We start from the raw sequence: 16854 nt of genomic DNA on the forward strand, positions 1-16854 counted from the left end.
TTTTGCTTTCTCGTTGGTTTGATCTTGTCTCGTCTTTGGCCCTTGTTATGTGCGCATGCATAGGCCCCGTTTGTTTAACCGCGGCGCGGTCAAATAGCCCAGCAGTTTAAGGAGCCGCGGCACGGCCATATAGCCTCATGGCTAACCCTAACCTTAACCCTAACCCTGACCCGAACCCTGACCCTAACCCTAACCCGGCGCTGTCTAACACGGCGCGGTCAAATAGCCCAGCAGTTTCAGGAGCCGCGGCACAAAATAACATGGCAGTTTCGCGGCTCTGTAGACACTCCCTTGTTTAAATGTGTAGAATTTGTCCGTGCGCGTTCCCGTTCATAGTCGCTGATCCATGCGCGTGAACTCCTCCCCCGCCCTCCCCCTCCTCGCTCCTGGCCGTGCGCTCCGGCCCTCCTCTGCGCGCTCCGGCCCTCCTCTGCGCGCTTTGGTTCTCTGCGCGCTCTGGTTCTCGCCTTGGAGTTACTGCGGTGGAGCGCTGGATCCTTGAAAGTTACCGAATCTGATTAACGATACCGGGGTTCGGGCCCGGGTAGATTTGGTGGTTGTGTTTTATTGTTTTGGGGGAAAGTTTGAGCATGGAGACCCTCAGAAGTCTCCTGGCACTTCTGTGCGTCCTCCTCGCGTCATCGCAGGCGCAGGTCCAAAGAGCCAAATTTGCAGGTAAGTTTACTCATTGCTACCATGTCTGTATTTTGGCTATAATTCTTGTATTTTTATGTCATCCACTCTGTGTCTTCAAGCTGTGTTGTACATGTATGGTGATGTACATGTAGTATGTTGAGTGTACTGATTTATGAAGTGTAGCCTATAAAGGTCCAGATAGGTCCTAGGATGGTCAAACGCCCTCAGTGAATACACTTGAAAGCATGAATAACTGTAACGGGGCATGGTGATTAGCAGCAGCCCACTTTTAGCAGGCCTCATTTGAACAGACTGTGCAGAGGAATCAAAGCCTTGTTAAATGGATTCATCTGAGATCTTAGTTTTTTTCATCAGCAACACCCTAAAGTCAGCCTCATTGTAAAGATGCTGCAGCATCTGGAAAGCTTCAGGTCCAACAACCCTGACAGGAAGTAGGCCTGCACCTGTCAATAATGTTTTTTATAAACCATACATCTGCAGGTCTAAATGTTGCAGCAGTATGCAGTTAATTATAAAAGTATTAATGTCTAGCCTTTTCCAATATATAACCCTAAATCATATTTGCTGTTTTGCTTTGTGCAGAGTGCCCTGTTGACCTTTTCTTTGTATTGGATACATCTGAGAGCGTTGCCCTCCGACAAAAGCCACCTGCGTTTTATATAAACCAGATCAAAGACTTCACCAAGCTGTTCCTAGATCAACTCCGAGACATGTAAGATTTAAAGACATTGCATGTGTTTATAGCCAATTACCTCAACCATTTCCTGATGGCTGTAACCACAGGATTATCACTCATCACAGTTACCCCACATGACTCTTCACCCCAATGGCATGTCAGCTTTTAAAGAGCCCAGAATCAACTGCTTGCATTTTATACAAGCACAATCTTTGAAATAAACTGGGAATGTAGGGATTTCTGGAGGTGAAAGTTTAAACTGGTCAAATCCACACAACACTGTCTGTACTAAAAATATTAAAAACACAGTCACTTATTGGAATAGTGACAAATTAATAGTTTTGCATATTGCTGATTGATTTCCTCCCCACAGTCGTCATCGATGTGACCGGTACTTGACCTGGAACTCAGGAGCCCTGCACTACAGTGATGATATTGAGATCGTGGCAGAGCTGATGGACTTGTCCACCAGCAAGAATCAACTGAAGAGCGCCATTGACGGCATCAAATACATCGGCAAAGGCACCTACACCGACTGTGCTATCAAAAGGGGCATTGCAGAGCTGCTTGTTGGGTAATATTTGTATCTCACTCAACATCACGCATATAACATAATTTTAATAACCTAATAGTACAATATTGACATATTTACGCCTCACTACAGGGGGTCCCACTATCACGAGAACAAGTACATTGTGGTGGTGACAGATGGGCATCCTCTGACTGGCTACAAAGAGCCCTGTGGAGGAGTGCAAGAGGCAGCTAACGAAGCCCGGCAGCATGGGGTCAAAGTGTTCGCTGTGGCCATTTCACCTGACCAAGAGGTATTGTTCTGCCTGTTTGGCAAACCTCATCTCAACCAAACATTTAATGGTCTGAAATCAGGCTTAATTGGACATGCTAATAATGATGTTATAATAAAGGTTCCCAATTAAATGAAAATACCTGGAATTGTGCTGAGTGCTCTCATTTTCACAGCGGTTTAATTGCCTTTAATGTTGCAGCTAACCAACTTCAGAGCTAATAGTTTCTAGTTTCTTTACCTCCATAATTTTCATTTAAATGTCCTTTTCTCTCCTATTTGGTGTTGGATGTGTAGTAGTATTTAGAAATCACATCATCTTCCGTATGCATTATGTGTCCAAACCACTGGAGGTGCAATTTCCAAGATGTTAAGATATTGTTTTCAAAAGTTTTAAAAGCTTGAATGTTATATAGTATGGGACTTTTTTAGAGTGCTTAGGAGACATTGATATACCGGTAATATAACAATATTTATTGAATAATCTCAGTGGCCCAGCTTTTTGTGTCTGAGATTTGTTTTTGTTATAAAGGTCAGCCAGATGTCGCTGAATAGTTTTTATTTGAGGCCTAAATATATCTGTGTTAAATATTTGTATATATGTAATATTTTGTCGTTTATCAGGACACCAGGCTGTCGGTGATCGCCACAGATCACGCCTACAGACAGAACTTCACAGCTGCAGATGACTCCAGGTCGACCAACATCGGGACAATTAGGACCATCATTGATATGATTGTATGTGTTTTAAATCACTCTCTATAATCTGTAAACTGTTATCTGAACTCATATGTGGAATATTTGTTTTGTTTTTAGACAAATGAGACAAAGGATGTGGTAAGAAATGGACAAACTACTTTACTCACACACATGCTTATTATTACTCACCCAATATTTCTATGCAAACTTTATCCTCATTATTGACATATAGATGTTGAACTGCAAAAGCTAAACAATCATTTACATAGATTTCCAGTTGTTTCATGTTGCTGTTACTGATGTATGTTTCTCTATTCTCTATTTTAGTGCTGTTCATTTGACTGCAACGTAAGTGTTTTTTTTAATTGTATAAGTTTGGTTGAAAAACATCATAACTACTGCATCATCATATATATGTTTTCTTTGATCTGCAGGCACCCGGAGGGGCAAAAGGTCCAGACGGTGACGGTGGCTCTAACGTAATATGATAAAGATTTTAAACCTCTTATTTATTCCATTTTGTTCACCAGCTTATAAAAGGGAACTCTCAAGTTACTTGATATGATGTACATTCAAATCACTATTTTAGGGAAGAATCAAGGTCAGTTTGTTCTCCAAACACACATTAAAAAAAAAACTAAAATAAAATGACAAATTAATAGGACTTTTATATGGATTTCTGCCTGGACATTTTTTCTTTATGATAAATATTTTAGTGAATTTACCTTCAGGTTTTTGAAGATAATTGTCAAAACCCAACAGATGCTGATTTTAGTGTAAATCAGCCAATATTTAACAAACAAAATCTAGGTGGGATTCAAAATCTGAATTCCTCTTGTTTCTACTTACTAAAAGAGATTCCAAAACTAAATCCGAGTCCAAAACTACATAGTCTCAGCTTCACAAAGGCTCCAGCCAATTGTTTTTGGAAAAGTCGGCCCTAAACAAGGTGGTTAACAATTAAAGTTAAATATGCGCTGATAATGAGACTTCTGAATGTATAATTACAGGGAGAAACAGGCCGACCTGGAATGCCCGGAGAGAAAGGAGATATTGGAAATGTGGTAAGCATTTTACCTGCACAATCTTTCATTTTAAGTACAACACAGTATGTTTTCTAATCAAGTTTTATATATATGATCTAGGGCAGCATTGGAGACCCTGGTCCAGTTGGTTACAGTGGAATGAAGGTACGCCAACTGAAAACACTTTTAAAGCACCACAAATAGTGCAATATAATAATCTGAACACTACAATTAAACAGTAGTATTTAATGTTATGATTTTATTTTACCAATCATAAACCGAATGAAGGATTACAAAATTCTGTTTCTTCCAGTATCTGTGCCTCCTTCCTGTTTCAAATGTATTTTTTCTCCTACTCCGTTATACCACACATAAGATAAGACAAGACAAGATAAGCCTTTATTTGTCCCACAATGTGTAAATTCCATTGTTGCAACACAAAGTAGGTACAGAAGTAAACAACAAAGAGCAGATAACTTATAGAAAACCTAAAAAAAAAACACTCTTAAAAAAGCTCTTATAAAATCAGCCATCAGCCACTTATTGCTAGCAAATGTGCATTTCTGATAATATATTGTTTCACAATCAGGAGAGGGTTAGCGTTACATTTAGAAACAGGTTATTATTATTAGCCAACTTAATGTGAAAATGTTACTTTTAACCAAATTATGACGGTGTTCGCTCACCATTGGCTTAATTAAAGTGGTATTTTGATTGAGTGATTCTGTATCTGAGACTCAAGTATTTACAAAATGTATATTTTCACCTACCCCCTGTCACAGCCCACTGCTCTATACTCTGCTGCTTGCTACGGTGAAATGCCTCTGTGAAGAGACTAAACCACTCAGTTCTACAGCTTTGAACAGGAAGTTAATGGATCGATTTAAATTATGAAGCCTTTTAGATCAATATTGTGGTTTACAAAAATATAGATAATGATCTATGTATTATCAATGTGTTCTAGTTTCATACCCCCCAAAAACCATGGCATATCTTCTTTAAGGTTAGGGCTTTGGGAGAGGTTTAGGAACCGGGTCTTGGCTGAACTAAATTGGGAAAAAGCATCTTAGAACTTGATGTCACTTCCTCTGCACACTAGTTACAATGGACAACACATTTGAGGTATAGAAATCTTAAAAAGAGCTACTTTTTCATTGCGATACATTAATGGAAGTACTTTGTGAACAATGCTTTGATTGTGTAACATTTTAGCCGACAAAGGAGGACAGCCAAAATAACAACCCCTTTGTCAGGACAGACCACTACAGGACTAACCCAAAGTCAACATCTATCAAACAGTGTACTGGTAATTACGATTTGTGTTTGTGTGTTTACAGGGAGACCGTGGTGGCAGAGGAGAGAAGGTGATGCTAACACCCACATTTACATTACTTTAATTTGTTTAGTTTCTTGATAGATTATTAATTGCTTTTGTCTTTTGTGTAGGGCGAAAGAGGACATAAAGGCTACAAGGTAAACTTTTTTTGCATGTGATCTATGAATGTAATGTTTTTATGTTGCATCTAAATTATTCACTTCTTTATTGCTTTTAGGGAGATAAAGGGCAGGGAGGAATAGATGGAACTGATGGACGTAAGGTAAAAAACCAAAAAAATCAACATTGCTTGATACATTTTAATTGACTGCTAGACCTTTGTATGATGTCATGTTTTGTTTCTCATTAGGGTGATCCAGGTTATCCTGGTCTTTCTGGCTGCAAAGGGTCCCCTGGGTCAGATGTGAGTACCAAATAAAAAAATTTCATCAAAAAATATTTTATGGAATCATCGATATCTTGTTGGATCAAAACCAAACTCTGCTGCAGCAATTTTATTTGAACATAATCTCTGAGATTAGAGCTGCCACTTTACTTTATCATAGATTGCTTGCACATTAGCGGTGGCTACATTATCAGGAATGCTTTGGGTGCATTTGTATGGACCCCAGAGCCACGCAAGCTCATGGGTCTTTTATCACACTTTGGTTTACATTCCTTCTGTCAGGCTGTGTAAATGAAGTGATGTAGTTGTCATGTAAATAAACATGTGCATAAGTGCATGTATATGTGCTGCATACACAATGCGTTTTACATGTGAGTTCAAATTTCCTGATCTTGTACTGTGTTCACTGAGTTCAGGGTCTGCAAGGAGAGCCTGGACCGAAGGGAGACCCTGGTCCTTTTGGGAAGAAAGGAGAGAAGGTAAACCAACTGCACAACTAAAAACAACATTGTTAAAGTCAGCGTTTTGCTTTAGAAAGTACTCCTGTTAGACAAAACAGACCCTCATGTTTGACCGGTCAAACATGAGGGTCTACTTTTCTGTTTAAAGCAGCTCTATAGCTGCTGTAAACAGAAAAGCACTGAATCACAATGATCAATCTCTCCAACGCAGTTGGCACAGGGTTATCACAATATGATACTGAATATGGTTTTGCCATCCCCAAAGCCATATATTTATTATCATATTATGCATATATATATATATATATATATATATATATATATATATATATATATATATATATATATATAAATGATTGGTCCCAGAGTAGTTGAAATTACAAACTGATTCAATCTATTTCAGGGTGATTCTGGACAAGATGGTGAACCTGGACGTCCTGGCAACTATGGCTCTTTGGGAATCCAGGTAAATGATTAAGGCAACAATCATGAGCAAGTTTAAAAGTTCAATAGTGTAAGATTTATTATTATTACAGGGAGAACGTGGCCCACCAGGAGCCAACGGAGACAAAGGAGAACGCGGCGACGATGTATGTCCATTTGAGATACTTTTTAGAAAAGTCTTAATTGCACATATAAGTTCATGTCTTTGTATCCCTTAGGGTGAAGCTGGAAAAATTGGAACCCGAGGAGAGAGAGTAAAGACAGTTACTTTTATTTGAGTGACCGTGTTTGTATGAACGCTGCCAGAGAGTTACTTCTGCTTTAAATCCTTTTAGGGACAAGTTGGAGAGAAAGGGGAGCAAGGTTCTCGGGGAAACAGAGGCGTCAGAGGAGAAACGGTACGGTTTATTCAAAATAAAGTTATTACAAGACCTGGAAAAAAAACATTGATTGGAATGTAATATGAAAGCTGGACAAACATTTTACTTGCTTAATAATGTAATCTTTAAAACATTTTGGTAGTTTAATACATTTTTGTGCATTTTAGGGTGAGCCAGGACCTCGTGGAGAGCAAGGAAGGGAGGGCTCAACTGGACCCAACGGAGACCCCGTAAGACACACAAATAATACTGTTATGATTCACTGCTTCTACACGCCTAGCTTTAGCATTAGATTGCTTTGAATCTGGAGGCCCAGTCCAATGCAGACACACTTTTTCTTTTGGACAGCTTCCCTTTTTCCAATTGGAAAAGCTACTGCTTTTATTGTGTAAGTTGAGGGGGCGTGCACTGGGCCTCAGCCCAGACAGAAACTCACCTGGCCGCTGCCCCAGAGCTGCCCACTCCCTTCAAGCTCCATGTCCTGCAGCTCGTTCCCAGAGTTTACTTCTCCAGGGAACATCCACGCTCAGTCTTTCCCCTCTGACTCACTTCTTCTCTCTCGCTCCAGCCAAAGTCTCTCTATGGTTTTCTTAATGGAGCTCAAGGCACTGTAATGATAATAATACGTACAAGCGTTAGTTGTGGTTACCTCCATGATGTCATGAGCTTCAATGGCTCTTTTGTGCTTCAGGCAGCATTTTCCTCATCAGTGCTGAATGACCAGTGAAAACATAACAACAAATGACATGGAGTAACTGACACATAGAACCCACCTCAAATGCTCCCTGTGAACACGGTGTCCTCAGAAACACCTCATAAATGAAGGTGTGTCTGTGTTTTGTGATGAGAAGTCCACATCATTCAGGCCAGGTACTTTTCTTGTACTCTTTTGAAACGATCACAGCTCCATTTCTGGCTCTTACTAATTGTGTAAATGTACTGTAGATTTTGAATTCAAACCCAGATTGAACACTGTAATCTGGTAATACATTGGAATTCATGGGAACATAGTGGTTTGTTCCATTTTGTGTGAGAAGAAATAGATTTTACTCACATGTTTAGATCATTACAAACAGCAGCTGCGCTCAGCTGTCGTCAGCTAGACACAATGCCAAAATCAAGAGGACATTGGATTATTTTGTATTCCCCGTCCACTGCAGCGTAGTTGTGAATGATGTTTAACCACTTAATCTGCCTTTACCATCATGTACACTTTGTACTATATTCATATTATAACAGGTAAAAAGTACAAAAGGAGGTTGACTAATTCTATTCAAACGTAGATTTTGGGTTGATCCTTTAGATTTGATCAACGAGTGATGCAAAATTGGTTGGATTTTTGCAGTTTCTCATGACATGTGCAAAACTGTGTACTAATAATAATGATTCTCTCAACACAGGGTGTGACTGGCAAACAAGGTGCTCCTGGCTACAGAGGCGACGAGGGCCCTCCTGGACCAGAAGTGAGTCCAAAATTACGGCCTCTATTGTAAAATAAATGAGAACACTCACGTTTCCACTATGTTCTTGGTAAAAAAGTTGTTGTTGGTACAAAGGCTTAATTATGTCAAACACACATACTTGAGTTTTACGAGGCCAAACATCATGTTTCTAATCGTTTTGTTCTCCCAGGGACCTAAAGGGCCGAGAGGAATCAAAGGCGCTCCAGGAGACAGAGGCGTGATGGGGGAGCGGGTGAGAGCGGCGGCCATTTTGTGTGAGGAGGATTTGTGGTGATGTGAGAGTGATGTATTGATGTATCTCTGAATTTCAGGGAGAAGATGGCGCCCCTGGAAACGGCACTGTGGGTTGTCATGGTTTCCAGGTATGTTTTCTCAAATATTTTAACAGATTTAGTGCATCTTTTTAAAATTCAAATCCAAGCAAATGTTTTTGTTTTTTAGGGTTATCCTGGCGGGCGTGGAGAACCTGGCGAGCCCGTAAGTTTAAAAAAAACATTTTATCTCACAGAATTTGACACTGTGCCAAAGTTCACACAGAAAATATGGAATGATTTTGTTGTTGTTTTAAATAGTGTTTTGACATATCTCAGATTAATTGGATTCAAACAACAGATACAAGCATGTCTGAGTGTCTTTCTTTTCCCCAACATGTCCTGCGATGACCTCAGGGCGGTAAGGGAACCCCTGGACCCAAAGGAGACGACGGAGAGCCCGGAGATCCAGGCCCTGACGTAAGTGTCTTCATTTTTCTTGACCTCACTCATTCGCCTTAATCTCATCTGTTCTCGTTGGATCTGTCTCCAATTCCAATTTTAGGCTAACAGGATGTGAGTCACAAGTCTGGTATTGACCCTTTAGATTTATTTCTATTTAGTTTTATTGTTAACAGCAGCATTAACAAAGACTTAATAAGGCTACAATTAAAAATCTATATGGTCTTCTCTAAAACCAACTTTTGTTTTTGCATATGCGTATTTCTCTCAAGCTGACTTTATGTTTTGCAGCTGTAAGTGTCTTCATGAGTAGATTTGAACAGCTCTTTTTTGTGTTTTGTCTGTGGGAGTGTTAGGTCTGTGTTAGCTGTGTGTGTGCGTGTCTGTGTGTGTGCGTGTGTGGGGTCTTTGGGGATGTTGAGCAGATGCAGCTGTGCCGTTGTCATGAATACGAGGAGTTTGTTATCTGAGGAGATGAAGGTTTTCGTCTTGGTTTAGAGCTTGGTTGTGTTTGTGTGCCCACTGTACATCGGCCATATATGGTGTCACTTTAACACGTTACCTTGGCTTCAACTCATTCGTATTTACCTTGAAATCACTGCATTTCCAAGGCCCCAGTTTTATGACGTAAACATTTCTGCACATGTTTGGACTTAGCTCTCATCTGTACGTCGGTGACCTCTGGCCTTTCTCTGCACACAGAACTCACGTCTTTGTAATCTTTGAATTCACACAAGGTCAAAAATGTTTGCAACTCATCAAGATTGTGTTCCCAGACAGAACGATTATTAGGCGCAGCTGTCTAGATTTTCACTCAAGATCTGGACCCCAAACCCCTTTAGCCACAGACAACAACCCGCTTCCAACTTTTTTCAATGCCCATTTTGTCTCACATTTGTACCAGTATCAAAAAGCTGCTTGAGAACCTCCCATTTCCACAGTTTTCCAGTTAATGAAAGAACAATGATTCAGAACACGGTAATCATTCCAACAGTGGAAATACAAAGCATCGCCTGTCCCCATCTCTTTTCCTTTTTTTCTTTTTTTGGGCAGTATTTTTCCTTAGAACAGACTGGCTTTGCTGGTCTGACATTTGGGAGAAGAAATCATTTAATGAGAAATAGAGTCTTTTATGCCAGTATGTAAGAAGACCTAAAAAAGTATTCTTGGTTAGACTTAAAACCAGTGATACAAAAGTTCAAACTTGATACTTTCGATACAAATTTACCCCTGATACCCTTTTTTAAACAATAGTCATTTTCATCACAAAATAAGAGTCATTGATTTAATGATCATGTAGTCTCATAACAGTTACAATATCATAGTTATAATAAAAGGATATTTTCTTAGATAATAGAATGTAATATTCAACACAAAATAATATTACTTTATTTGATATTACCATGTTGTCTTATACGCACAATAGTTCTGAAACATTTTTTTTGATTTAGGATTTTCTTTAGTATTACTAATTAAGTAAGTATTACTATTAATCGGTTCTCTGTATTGATATTTTTGACAACTCTTTTGTTTGGCCACGAGGGATAGAATGAAATGGATTGGGGCGTGTCCCAAAAGATGAAGGTCAAAGCTGACCAGGACCTTTGATTCCTAAACTATGCACCTTCTCAGCACCTAGGGATGAAAACGTATATTTGAGTTTAAGGATACAGCCTGATGAAGCGTGACGCCATGCACCAAGGTCAAGCCATGAGTGTATGATATGGTCCATGCTAAATCGATGTGTTTGAAGTGTCGTAATTTGAACCGTGTGGATTCAAAATGGCTGCTCAGTGTTTCTTAGAGCCAGGTGGTTGGTATTACCAGCCCTCTCTTCTGACTTTTCTTCTTTAAATGTCTAGATTGTACCGACGAAACAGTGCAGATCCTTAAGTCTGTGTCTGCTTCACATCAAACCCCAGATGATTTATCGCCTGTGTTTTTGAGTTCAAAGTGCTAGCCTTTGTCTCTTTTTATGTTTCATGTACATTTTATTTTGTTAAATTTTAAAACTAAATAGTGGACTGAAGGCTCAACAATGATAATTTTATCTGATTTAACTAAAGCAATCACGATTGTTTTGTTTGAGTTTGAAATAAATATGCTGTATATAATTATGTAACGCATTATTGAATCAAGCTTAAGCCCTTTATATATATATATATATATATATATATATATATATATATATATATATATATATATATATTTTTTTTTTTTTTTTAAACCTGACTCCAAAAATATAATTATTGGCAGATTTTAGTTTATTTCGATTTTTTTTTACCATATTACTAACTTTTGATTGTTTGAAAATGTAAACAGCTGTTTGTAGTATAGTACTTAAATGATTATCCTCGGTGCAAAGGACCCGAGGCTCAGTCTCACTGCAGCTGCACTCTCGACACAAGGGTGGAGCACACTTTTCATCCAAATGGATTTAGTGTTTTCAGTAGCATTGATTCCACAGTGTAAAACAATGTAATAGCCACTTCAAAATCCACTCCACCCATGGCTATCAAATGAAGAGTGTGAGTCATGCAAGAGAGACGTTTTGTAAAATGGTCTGTCGATTACTCGTATATAAATACAATACTGAAAGTGATCAGTGGGCCAAATAGACCCACAGTTTCAGTTTCAGTTCTGAATCTGTGTGAATACTACTTTCTATAACATATTTTTTCTTTTCTTTTACAGAACAATGAACCAGGGCCTCCCGGACCCAAAGGGGCCAAAGGCCACAGAGGACTTGAGGGCAGACCGGTAAGAAAAATTAGCTGTGAAATACTGATGTGAATGTGAACAAGTACAGACTTAGGACACACATCCCTCCACTGTCCACAGGCGCCTAACTCTCAACTTACATCTGTTGATCACTTAGTAGAGGAGTGGTAATTAATGCGTAGGTTTGGCCTTTCTATGGTCTGACATTTTGCCCTTAGATTTGTGACCAAACAGGAGTTTTTCTGTTTGTATTCCCCTTCTTGTGTAGTACAGTGCCAGTGGTTTCTTCTGAGTCACTGTGAGCTTACTGCTCGGTGCTGAATGTAACAACAAACCACATTTAAAAACACAGAAATTATATCCATGACTCAGTGCAGAGGAAATAAATGTGTAATTCCTCACTCACTGGCAACTGAACTGAAGCCCTGTTAAAATGAATGTACAATTGATCTAAATAAAACAGTAAAAAGCACAAATAGACTTTGGAGCACTTCTGACCCAGCCTTTACATGCTCTCCTTCCTCCTCCTCTGGCTTCTGTCTCCGCTGCATATTCCTGTATGAACTGTTTGCGTCTTGTGTCTCAGGACTGTTTCTTTCATCTACTCTCTTTCTGTCTCTCTGTGTGTGTGTGTGTGTGTATGTGTGTGCGCGCGCGCGCCTGCGTTTGTGTGTGTGTGTGTGTGTGAATGTCTGCACAGTCTAAGGCTCACCACATCTTTGTCACAGAAAAGAATGCTCTTAAACTGAGTTAAATGTCTTTTAAAACAAAACAGATGGTTTTACTGCCGCTGAGAGAGAAAAAAATGCTGTGGTAACAGGGGAAGATGTTTGTGTTGTTGTGTAGATAGTGAGCTCAAATGTGTGGGCGTGGATGTGGGTTCAGACTGAGGGAGTTTGGTTTGCTCTCAAAGGAGGGGATGCTTCCTGAAGAATCATGGGTTTCCATTTTAAGCCTTTCTCTTCTTCAATAATTTCTTCATTCATTGCACTACATTTTAACATAACGGTGGTGTTATCTTTGTCTTTGACAGGGACCTCCTGGGCCTCCTGGACCTGCAGGAACTGATGTAAGTGCACAATCCACTGTGGATGGACTCATTTTGGTCCCATTCCATGACTAAAATGCACAGTGAGATGAATAATGCCCTGAGATAGCTTTCTGAAACTGATGCAGTTTATTTAGCCTAAAGGCAAACATCCAATTTCCTGAATTTAAACACTAAAAACCTCCCAGCAAACATTCAATACAGAATTTCTGAGTTATTTTCCTCCCCTCCATCTTTTCTTTGAAACTTGAAGCGCTGTCTGAGGCCTGAGTGACTTGTGTTTAATACTCTCAAAGCAGTTATGTAATGTGCCTTAACAGTCCACGTTGTAAACTCATGTGAGCCACCTTTCTCCTCAGGAATGTGAAGTTCTGGATATCATCATGAAACTTTGCTGTAAGTTTTACATTTGCATGAATACAAACAATGTACACCTGGACCCTATGAACATGTGTGCCGCACATTGTGAAACATGTCAAGCCCCAAGAAGAAAAAGTGTTTTTCCACATGATAATGACTCCAAATGTGTTTGTCTTTTACATATTTGCTCCACTTCACAGCGTGCTGCGGTGAGTTTGTTTCATTTGTAGTCATTATAATTGCTGCTCATTCTTTTGGGGTGATTTTGGTTTCATTTGTTTCGGTTTGTGCTTTTAGAGTGTAAATGTGCTCCCATGGACTTGGCCTTCATTGTGGACAGCTCTGAGAGTATTGGTCTGGCAAACTTTGATCTTTCCAAGGACTTTATCATTACAGTCATTGACAGACTGATTAAAGACCAACAACTCAAGGTAACGCCCACCATAAATAATACATTTTGACATTATAGCACATTATAATTTTAACATTCTTTGGTTTTCATTAGATTAGAATGGTTTCATAAATGTATTTATCGGACCTATGGGATATAGGAAAAGTGTGTTGCATCAGGTTCACTGTCACAGCTGAAAATTGAAAGCATAAATAAAATGGAATGGGCCCTTTGGCATGACACTGCTCTTCCAGTTTGGATATAATTAGTCAAGAAGGGTGGGACATTGAAATGTTGACAAGACCGTAGCACCAGTGTGTGGACAAGTGTGGTGTTTTGTTTATTTTTTGTCTCTGCAGTTTTCAGGTAACGACTCGACTGTAAGTGTTGTGCAGTACAGTGGGTCCAGGGCTCAGGAAGGGGTCACACTGGGCGTGAACACCAACAGCCTCGCCGAGTTCAAACAGTGAGTTAGTCCAGGAAATTGGTTGTTTTCAGTTTCTTGAATCTACTTATATCATGTGGCATTTTCATATTATCCAGTAGGAAAATTTACAAAACCTGGTCATCCGTTATCTTTACCAAATCTCTCACACACAGAGACAGAGCTGTGTTATGTATTAGTTATGTATTAGTTATTCAATATTTAACTATAACAGAGGAATGTACTGTAAAATTGTAGTGTGATTTTTTTTTTTTTTAAACAACATAAGCAATGGAATTACAACTTGTTACATACAAAAAGTTTTTTAAAAATGTGTGTCTAGTATTATGGTTTGTTGCCTATGTGATAATCAGATACTTTGTGTGTGCAGGATGGTGAAGGACCTGCCGTGGCTGGCTGAGGCCACTTACACAGGAGAGGCTCTGGACTATGCGCTCCAAAACACCATCAAGCTGATGCGGAAGGACAACAAAGTGGTGATCGTTCTGACCGACGGACGCTCAGACACGACCAGAGACAAAACGCCCCTCAATGTGCTGTGTGGGAAAGACATAAGGGTACTTCAGTCTTTGCCAAATTAACATGGACCTTCATTTCAAAGTGGCATTTTTTTATTGTAATTGTTCATATTGTACTATAACACATTTTTCTACCTAGGTGGGAGGGGTAGGAGTTAAAGACTATTCCGCTCGCGTGCCCAACCTGGAGCAGTTGGGAGATGTGGTGTGCCAAAGCGACACCAAGAAGCCCGGCTTTTCTTTTGTTCGTGACAACTTTGCAGAACTTTTGGAAGACACTTTCCTGCAGAACCTCACATCCAAAATATGTCAAGGTTTCATTTATACCATTTATACTCTACATTTGATTAAATATATATTTTCAACAACAAGCCACAATAATTAACACTATATGTATTGTATTTTCTAGATAAGAAATGTCCAGACTACAAATGTCCCAGTAAGTATTTTTTTTTTTATCAGTGATCAGAATGAAACATACAAAATGTACTTGTTTCTATTACTTTGCTGTTTACTTTTTTCAGTCACTTTCAATCGAAATCATGACATCCTGCTGATGATGGACAGCTCCGCTAGTGTGGGCCAGAAGAACTTTGAGACCAGTAAAACCTTTGTTCGTCGTTTGGCGGATCGCTTCATTGACCCAAAGAGGAGGACCCCCACAGTCCGCGTGGGCGTGGCCCAGTACAGTCGCAGCTCCAAAATGGAGCAGCCTCTGACCACCAACCTCACAGAGCTGTCGTCTCGGGTGGAACAAGCCGTTTTCTCAAACGACGGCACTGATATTCTTCAGGCCCTGGACTTTGCCATGTCTCGTCTGCAGGATCGTGGAGATTCCTCCGGCAGCAGCAAGAGGAAGGTGGTGCTGTTCTCTGATGGCAGGTCCCAAGATATCACCGCGGCTTTACTTTCAGACAAAGTCCGTAAAGTGGCAGGTGCAAACCTGGAGCTGTTTGTGATCGCAGTTGGCAGCCAGGTGAATGAGGCAAACCTGCGCATGCTGGTGAGCCGAGGCCAGCCTGACGACATCACCTACGCTCAACGCCATCTATTCCGTGTGGCTGACTACCCCTCACTGCTCCGCGGCGTCTTCCACCAAACCGTGTCCCGCAGAGTGGCAATGTCCTAAATCAGAACTCTAAACAACTGGACCAACATGCTTTAGACCTTTAGTCCCATGATTATTCACTTTCATTTACATGACACTGTCCTCAAGTTCATTAAAATGTTATGGCGATGACAAATGATTGTGTGATTGGCCAATAAATGTACATTTTTACCCCGAGTTTTGCCTTCAGGCTGGGACGTCCAGCAGAGATATACCTTTCGGTTCATTTTAGCTGATAACTACATACATCATGGTGCTATATGGAATTTTTGTACAAACCCTTTGCAGACTTCCTACCTTTAAGGCAAAGATCAGGGTTAGCGTCCTTCAGTTTTTGTTACGTCTGAACTGTTGTGTAGCTTTTGATCAGATCTGAACTCAGGTATTCTGCATTCTGGATCACTATCCATTAATGGGCCAAACCTAATGACTGAACTTCCTTCAAATTGACCAGGTTTTTTTGCTTTCAAGTGGTGGACAAACATTACCAGTTATGTTCTTCAACAATAATCAGTTTACTACAAAAGAGCCAAATCAAACCACTGACCTTCCTAAAACATGAAGGGCTGAGTTGTGATTGGCTTATCCCTGACACCACTTGAAAGCTCCATTAGCTATTAGCTACAGAACATGGCCTTTGACATGATTGATGAGGACCGAGCAGCTGAGTATGTGTACTGACCTGTGTGTGAATGGAGGTAATTTTCGCCCTGGGTCCTTGGGCAATGTTACGTAAACTGTAGGGACCGCTGATTGGAAGAAAGAAAGCTGGTCCCCATTTGCTTTTATCAAACACACACCTTGGTACTTAATCAGTGACGTAGGAAACCACATGTCAGACACAAACACACAGGATTGTCCCAAATCCAATATTGTTACTGATTGTCTTTAGAGCTAAAACTGTGCACTTAAATAACATTAATCAGAAGATCTGCAGCCTCCTGTGTTGTAAGAGCCACTTCAATAAAGGTTGCTACACCAGAATGTGTTTTGTGTGTTTATTTTCTCTTTCTTTAATGATTTTCGTTGCAGGACAGTCCCAGGGTGAAATGGGGACGAGAGAAGGAAGGACATGCAGCAACTTGTCGGAGGGTCAGGATTCAAACTCACAATGCTGAGGCCAGAGCCTGGCATATGTTCTGCCGCCTTAATTATCATTATTTCCCCTTGGGAACAAACTGTGGTTAAGGAAAAAACAAAAGTCACAACTGTATAAAAAAAT

At 40.0% G+C, this 16854-nt stretch overlaps 1 protein-coding gene across 1 annotated transcript; it reads left to right on the forward strand.

Annotated features, from left to right (window-relative positions):
- The first annotated feature begins 446 nt into the window (after window positions 1-446).
- Window positions 447-16616, forward strand: col6a1 (collagen, type VI, alpha 1). The gene is made up of 35 exons (XM_072441055.1): window positions 447-675; window positions 1240-1369; window positions 1707-1907; window positions 1998-2157; window positions 2760-2873; window positions 2952-2972; window positions 3162-3182; window positions 3269-3313; window positions 3845-3898; window positions 3980-4024; window positions 5197-5223; window positions 5306-5332; window positions 5413-5457; window positions 5545-5598; window positions 5997-6059; window positions 6445-6507; window positions 6578-6631; window positions 6704-6739; window positions 6821-6883; window positions 7033-7095; window positions 8266-8328; window positions 8498-8560; window positions 8640-8690; window positions 8770-8805; window positions 8997-9059; window positions 11736-11801; window positions 12796-12831; window positions 13170-13206; window positions 13371-13379; window positions 13468-13601; window positions 13921-14027; window positions 14377-14563; window positions 14664-14838; window positions 14934-14963; window positions 15049-16616. The coding sequence occupies exons 1-35, from the start codon at window positions 591-593 to the stop codon at window positions 15651-15653; spliced, it is 3033 nt and encodes a 1010-aa protein (XP_072297156.1). The 5' UTR covers window positions 447-590; the 3' UTR covers window positions 15654-16616.
- Window positions 16617-16854: the final 238 nt, after the last annotated feature.

The sequence above is a fragment of the Eucyclogobius newberryi genome, unplaced genomic scaffold, assembly GCF_026437365.1.
Source record: "Eucyclogobius newberryi isolate DKJ021-1_F unplaced genomic scaffold, fEucNew1.0.hap1 SCAF_12, whole genome shotgun sequence".
NCBI classification, from domain to species: domain Eukaryota; kingdom Metazoa; phylum Chordata; class Actinopteri; order Gobiiformes; family Gobiidae; genus Eucyclogobius; species Eucyclogobius newberryi.

Excerpts from the sequence above, each read along its gene's own strand:
- col6a1 (XM_072441055.1), top strand. The coding sequence starts at position 591 with ATGGAGACCCTCAGAAGTCTCCTGGCACTTCTGTGCGTCCTCCTCGCG. Across the intron at positions 676-1,239 it reads CCAAAGAGCCAAATTTGCAG|AGTGCCCTGTTGACCTTTTC; the intron begins GTAAGTTTACTC and ends TGCTTTGTGCAG. Across the intron at positions 14,839-14,933 it reads CACATCCAAAATATGTCAAG|ATAAGAAATGTCCAGACTAC; the intron begins GTTTCATTTATA and ends TGTATTTTCTAG.